This window comes from Talaromyces rugulosus, chromosome II, assembly GCF_013368755.1.
Source record: "Talaromyces rugulosus chromosome II, complete sequence".
Lineage (NCBI taxonomy): Eukaryota > Fungi > Ascomycota > Eurotiomycetes > Eurotiales > Trichocomaceae > Talaromyces > Talaromyces rugulosus.
In genome coordinates, this window is record NC_049562.1 from 6856018 (window position 1) to 6863108 (window position 7091).

Below are 7091 nucleotides of genomic sequence, written 5' to 3' on the forward strand. Positions count from 1 at the left end.
ATGCTACTGGAAGGCATCCAGGGCTTCGCTATGGCCCCTGGACTCCCCAATATCGACAACCACCCCCTAGACCCAGGGGGGCAGGCGCTAGGTCTGGTGAACCCCGTAGGGGCCTATATAGGCACCCCAGCGGGGACAGCACCACCAGCGCCCCCCGAGGCAAGTGCAACAGTCCCTCAGAGCGAGGGCTTCTTGCCTAGCCTGGAAATCAACCCTAGGGAGTTGTTTCCCCCCCTAAGCAGCGTGCCAGGCTCCCAGGAAGCACCTAAAACTCTAGGGAAGAGACTACAGGAACACAGCCCTGACGGGGCAGAAAGAGCCCCCATGAAGGCCCTAATCGGCCCAGCCTACAAGGACATGGAACAGGCCTTATTAGGCCACTTTGCAAGCAGCAATAGCGCGCTGCACGCGGAGATGGCCGCTATGAAGGCCTATATGACCTCTCTGGTAGAGGCTATGGAGCAGCGCCTCACAGGCCAATTGGGCGCTCTGGAGCGCCGTTTCTCAACCCTAGAAGCTCAACAGGCCTCCCCGAACGCCCCAAACCACCCTCTAAAGCCCCTATCGTCAGGGGGCGACCGCCAGGGCCCACGACAGCCTCTGCCATCCCAGGGGACGACGTTTGCAGAGGTCGCCCATGGCCCCCAAGCTAACCCGAATAGGGCCGCTAAGCCCATAGAGCCACGCAGAGCCTCACCCCCGATATCAAAACCACCCCCTGGGGTGAAGCCCGCAGCAGGCCCCCAGTGGGCCGATATAGCGGCCAGCAATGCCCAGGAGTGGCAAATCGTTACAAAAAAACGGGCTTACTCCCCGAACCAGCCCCCAAAAGTCCAAATGGACCCAGGGAGCCTGAAGCCTATTCGCGGAAGCAACAAGGGAGACCGCAGGCTTATATTTAGGCGTGAAAATGGCCGCACCGCCCCTAGAAAGTCTAAAGCCGATGTCATCTTGCAGCTTAACCGCTGCCTAGCCCAGGCAGGCTTCCCGAACTTCGCCAGGGTAATAGACGCCAATTACACCGAATCAGGGGCTATCTCAGCCCTATTGGACCAAGGAAGCACCGTAGGCTCGCTATTACCAGCCTATAAGGACCTATTAGTGGCTGCCTGCCACCGGGTCGACCCCGCAGTCATCTCAGTGGAAGCAGACCAACAGTGGCACAAGATTAAGGTGCATGCGGTGCCGGTAGCCCGCTATAGCGCCTCAGGGCTAGGCCTAGCCAGGGAAGAAATTGAATTAGGGGGCACATGCACCCTAATGAGAAACCCTACCTGGATCAAGCCGATAGCGGCTATCCAGACTAATAAGCAGCGTTTCTCTACTATCGTTATAACAGTAGGAGGCCTAGATGACGCCCGCAGGCTACTCGCCCGGGGCGTACGCTTCGGGGGCAACAGGCACCCTACCAGCCCCTATCACGAAGTGGGTAAAGACACCGTTTGCACCCGATGCTGCGGCATTGGCCACCGAACTTATAGAGGCTGCGGCACCCGACCACCACTCTGCACCGTGTGTGCTGGCGCCCATGAAGCCCAAGAGCACACCTGCAACGTGCTAGACTGCAGGGCCCAAACAGGCCACCCATGCCTGCATGCACCCACTAAATGCGGCAACTGTGGGGGGAAGCACCAGGCTGATTCCCCGGGGTGCCCCAAGCTTCGGGAGGCCCGCCGGCGACTCCATAAGCGCTTCCCTGGCGTAGAGGTCGTTATGCCCCCTCCCCCCCCTGAATGGACCGAATGGGAAGGCGTTGCTGAGGAGGCTTCTCCCCCAACCACTACCCAGGACGCCCCCCAAGCCCCAAAGCTTAGGGAGGTCGATGACGCTATGGAAGATGCCCCAGGGACATCACCCCTACCGTACTCATCCCCGTGTCCAACACCAACGCCTGGAGCTGCAGCCCCTATTAATGTTGATTATTCAACATAATTGCGGCCGTACCTACCCCGCAACCTTAGGGGCTCTAGAAGCGGGGATAGAGCGGCAAATAGGCATTATATGCCTGCAAGAGCCTTATATTGCTTATGACTTCTCTCACCCAGGCTATCTGCTGTACTGGCCAGGGGGGGAGAAGCGGGATCAACGGGTGCTTATGGCCATCCGTAAAGACCTTATAGGGGCGGTTAGGGTCGAGAACCGCACTGATTTAGTAGACCACCCCTATTTACAGGCCCTGGACATATGGGAAGCACCAATAATTAGCGGGCATGCCCCCCGACGCACTAGAATAGTCAACTGCTATGATGTGTGGATTGGGGCCAGTTACCGGTGGCAAGGGGCCTTCCCTAGACGACGCCGGGCCATCGAGGACGCAGACTGGGACCTGCTTATAGTGGGTAGGTGCCTATTAGTGGGTGATTTCAACGCCCATAGCCCTTCGTGGAACCCACTGGCCAAGGGCCGGGTTAACGCTGAGCCCTTGGAACAGCTTATAGAGCGGCACTCACTATATGTTAATAACCCACTGGGGGAGGCCACACGCTATAAGAAGACCGAGGGGGTGTCAATTATTGATTTAGCGTTATCCTCGCCAACCCTAGGGCCTCTGCAAGCCTGGGAGGTGGATAAGGATAAGCCTACAACATCTGACCATGAGCTTATCGTCCTAGCCTGGGAAGCCCTAGAACCCCCCCCAGGAGGAATCTCCGGGGAGATTACTGGGTGGCAGATAGAAGCTCTGCAGGTAAACGAGGAAGCCCTAAAGCTGGCCACAGCAGCTTGGGCCTCAGAGGCTGTAGGCCACCCCCCTCTTAGTGATCAATGCACCGAGGAAGACCTTGCTAGAGAGGCCAATTGGGTGCAGGACACCCTAACCAGCGTACTCGATAGGCATGCCAAAGCAGTACGGCTTTGTGCACGCTCTAAGCGGTGGTGGAAGCCAGAGCTGCGGCAAGCCCGGAGCTTATGGGCTGCAGCCCGCAAGCGGTGGCAGGCCCATGCCTGTACCGACACCGAATTCAAGGCTGCAAGAACCGCTTATTACCATGAAATAAAGGCGGCTAAAAGGACCTGCTGGGAGGTCTTCCTTGCTGAGGGAGGCCCTGGGGGGAAGGAAGAGTGGAAAAAAGGTTCGAACCCCACTGGGAACCCTTTTCCCAAAGGCCCTAGGGATGGCCTGGAAAAGCCTTCTCCAGGAGATCCTAATAGGTGTTGGATAGCCCTACAGTACACTAAGCCACGGACTAATCCCACCACCCCAGCACTCCAAGGCCCGGATCTAGGGGCTCCCCCTGCCACTACCATGGCCGATAAAGAAGCCCTAATCAGGGAAATGGCATTTCCTAACGCCCCCCGTAGCTCCCCTCCTGGGGAGCTGCCAGGTGGACAGGCCCACATGCTTATAACGCCAGAGCGGGTGCATCAGGCCCTATTCAGCCAGAGCATTAAGAAAGCTCCGGGGGCCGACAGGCTCAATTTTAAAGCATGCCGGCTACTCTGGGCACTAGACTCACCCCGAATCATAGGGATGGCTAGGCAGTGCTTTCGGCTTGGGGTGCACCCAGGGGCCTGGAAGACCGCTAAAGGCATCCTACTTCGGAAGCCAGGGAAGCCTGATTACACCCAGGTGAAGGCCTGGAGGGTGATAAGCTTGCTTAGCTGCCTGGGCAAGGTTGTTGAGAAGCTGGCTGCAGGCCTTATAGCGGACTGGTGTGAGGCCCAGGGGGCTTTACACCCTGGACAAATGGGGTGCAGGCGGGGCCGTGGGGCTATTGACGCGGTGGCCTGCCTCGTGCAAACAGTGCACGAGGGATGGACTCAAAAGCTTCTCACAGGCACTATCTTTATTGACGTTATGGGGGCCTTCGACCATGTTGACCCCTATAAGCTTAGTGAGGCTATGGAAGCTGCAGGCCTGGATAATGACCTTATAAGGTGGACCTTATCCTTCCTTACAAATAGAAGGGTCAGCCTCGTAATTGACGGTTATAAAGCCCCTGAACAGCCTATTGACTCAGGGCTGCCCCAGGGCTCACCGGTCTCCCCAATCCTCTTTCTTATCTATATCCGGGGTGTGTTTCAGGCTATGGAACAGCAGGTGCCAGGGATCAAGGCCCTGTCCTATGCCGATGACATAGGCCTGGTAGCCCAGGGAAGCTCGGTCTCTGAGATCTGCAGGCAGCTAGAAGCAGCGGCAAAAGCTGCTATTGAGTGGGGACTGGCAAATAGCGTCAAATTCGACCCTAAAAAGACAGAGGCCATCCTATTCTCTAGGGCCACCAGCAGGGAACATAAAAATCAGGTCCAGGAAGCTAGGGTGCAGGTAGGAGACGCTTTAGTGGCATTCTCCCCAACAGCCATCCGGTGGTTAGGGGTCTTACTAGATCCAAAGCTTACCCTCAAAGCCCACTATAAGTACCGCCTGCAAAAAGGTCAAAATACTGAAAGACGAGTGCGGGCACTGTGCAAGGCCCAGGGGCTCCCCCCAGGCCTGGCATGGCGAATCCAAAAGGCCACCGCGCAGTCAGTGGCGCTTTATGGGGCCGAGCTTTGGTGGCATGGGCAAAAGAACTGCCTAGAAGGACTGCAGGGCCTAATTAATAACCAGGCCCGGGCAGTCACAGGCATGCTGAAGTCCACCCCATTAGGACCGCTTATAAGGGAGGCAGCTTTGGAACCAGCAGAGGCCCTATTAGATAGTAAACAGCGGCGGTATGCCCTGAGACTCCTAGGACTTCCCCAGGGGCATCCAGCAGCAGAAATACTCCCCATAACGCTTAGGGAGGGAGACGCCCATGCACAGCCTGGAGAGCAGCCGCTAGAAGACCGAGCTTGGGCAACACCAACCCGCCGAGGCCCCTGGAAGCTGGGCATGGGCCTGGCCCGCAGGCTACGAGAGGCCTTGACCGCCGACCCCTCCCAGGGCTTTGAGCGTACAATAGAGCCTGGTAATAGGTCTATACCACTAGATTTCAGGATAGACTCCCCTGAAACCGCTATGCAATTAGCCTCAGACCCCCTAAGTGGGATAGGGAACACTGACCTTTACTCAGACGGTTCCAGGTTAGACGATCAGCGCGTAGGCGCTGCGGTAGCTTATAAGCCACTTATTGGCCCCTGGAGGTCGCGCCTAGCTCCCCTGGGCGCAGGCTTCGAAGTCTTTGATGCAGAACTAATAGGAGTAGTCGAAGCCCTAGAGTGGGCGCTGGCAGAGAATCTTAGAGGGCCAATTAGGGTGTTTCTCGATGCTCAAGCCGCTATAGGCAGGCTTCAGCATACCCAGCCAGGCCCTGGCCAAGCCCTGGCGCTGCGGGCACATGATCTAGCCAAGGAACTGCAGGCCACCGGCCGCAGGGTTACTATATGCTGGGTGCCAGGCCATAAGGGGGTCCCAGGCAACGAAGAGGCCGATAAAGCCGCCAAGAAAGCTGCGGGGAAGCCCCGAACAGGCAAATACTCGGGCATCTCACTGGCACATGCTCAACGGGCCTGTACCGAAGCTTATAGAGCTGCCAGGGCCAACTGGCTTGCTGCAAAGCTTGCAAAGCGTGCCCAGCGGGCAAGCCAGGCCTACTATCCCCCCCGGGGATGGAAGCTTGACCCAATGTTGGCGAACACCCCCAAGCACCTAGCGCGGCGATATTACCAGTTCAAGACTGGCCACGCACCAATTGGGGCCTATTTGCACCGAATTAAGGCCCGAGACTTCCCTAATTGCTTGGGGTGCTCTAGGGGGACTGAGACGGTAAGACACCTTCTTACAAACTGTCGACAGTGGTGCCACCAGCGGGAAAAACTATATGCCGGCTTGGCCGAAGCGGGGGTAAAGGCCCTGCAGGATAGCGAGCAGTGCCCCGAAGCACGCCTATTCCAGGACCCAAAGGCCACTACAGCGCTGCTGGCGTTTATAGGGGCCATTAGGGAGCGAGAGGATAACCAACAGGCCTGGGAGCAGGCCTATAAGACTGATAATTGGGGCATTGAGGCCCTGGATGAGGGAGAGCGAGAGGGGGAAGGATAGCGGGCAGGGGCGGCCCGCTATTGTAGGCAACGCCCAAACGTTAGTGGCCATAAGGAGGGGGTAGTGGTTGCCACCCACTATAAGCCCCCGAATCGTCCTGCGCATATAAGTGGCTTGGGGCGAGGAAAGTGCAAGATACCTTGAAAGCATGGATCCAATGGGGGTAGAGGCACCGGTTTATAGGGGGCAACCCCTATAAGCAGGCCTAATCCACACGAATCGCTGTCTGTCATAGCCTAGGGCTCGGTATAGACGTTAAATTTGATTAAATAAATAAATAAATAAATAAGATTTATTACTAGCCTATATACATTATATTGGGTTCTTTTATATTTGTTATGATTACTTAAGTGAGCATAATATATACAGAAATCCTAGTTATATTACTGTTTGGTACCATGTTATCTAAATAGTATTAGTCTAGAGCTTAACTTTATATAGACTAGCTTATTTTATTGCTATTTCAAAAATAGGTTTAAAAACAATTTGAAGTGTTTATAAGGGAAACTGATTTTGTAAGGCACTGTAGTTATAGAACAGGAAGCTAATATTTAATGCTGGACTTTTATTAAGAGAAGTTGGTTTAATCTATTATAATCAAATTCCATAGCATGCCGTTTCTGACGACTTTTAAAAATAATATGCCTTGTTTCTTTACTGTAAGGAATAGTAATAGTATAGCTATATTTAAGAATTTCTATAGTATATAATGGCCCGCGTAAAGTAATTATCTAAGATAAGAGTAGTAGAGAGATTTTATTTCTCTTATAAAAGGAGTATTATAAAATAGTCTAGCTACTACCTACAGAAAAGAATCATATCAATTATTTATTATCTAGTTGTAAAGGATTCTCTGGATATTCAATTTCTAATATATTAAGAATTATTTCTCTACAGAATGTAATCTTTATTTTAGATTTATTATATTCATATAGCTGCAAGGATTTCTAAAACAGCCTAAAATTATAATCAGGGCATATTGTTTATTTGCCACAATGAATCATTATATAGATTTGTTTTCGATATTATTTTAACAACCTTATTTTATCAAGTTCTAGGCCGAAAAGAAAAGGGTTTCCTTTCATCTTAATCATTTTTCAAAGCTATGTATCACTCTTAAAGATGGAAT

The 7091-nt window shown here is 53.5% G+C and overlaps 2 protein-coding genes across 2 annotated transcripts; both read left to right on the forward strand.

The window, feature by feature from the left end:
* TRUGW13939_04848 (uncharacterized protein) lies at positions 1-1932 on the forward strand (the record flags this gene model as incomplete). The annotated part of the gene is made up of 1 exon (XM_035488014.1): positions 1-1932. The coding sequence occupies one exon, from the start codon at positions 1-3 to the stop codon at positions 1930-1932; it is 1932 nt and encodes a 643-aa protein (XP_035343907.1).
* Positions 1933-2095: 163 nt separating this feature from the next.
* TRUGW13939_04849 (uncharacterized protein) lies at positions 2096-5962 on the forward strand (the record flags this gene model as incomplete). Its single annotated transcript, XM_035488015.1, has 2 exons — positions 2096-3150; positions 4120-5962. The coding sequence occupies 2 exons, from the start codon at positions 2096-2098 to the stop codon at positions 5960-5962; spliced, it is 2898 nt and encodes a 965-aa protein (XP_035343908.1).
* Positions 5963-7091: the final 1129 nt, after the last annotated feature.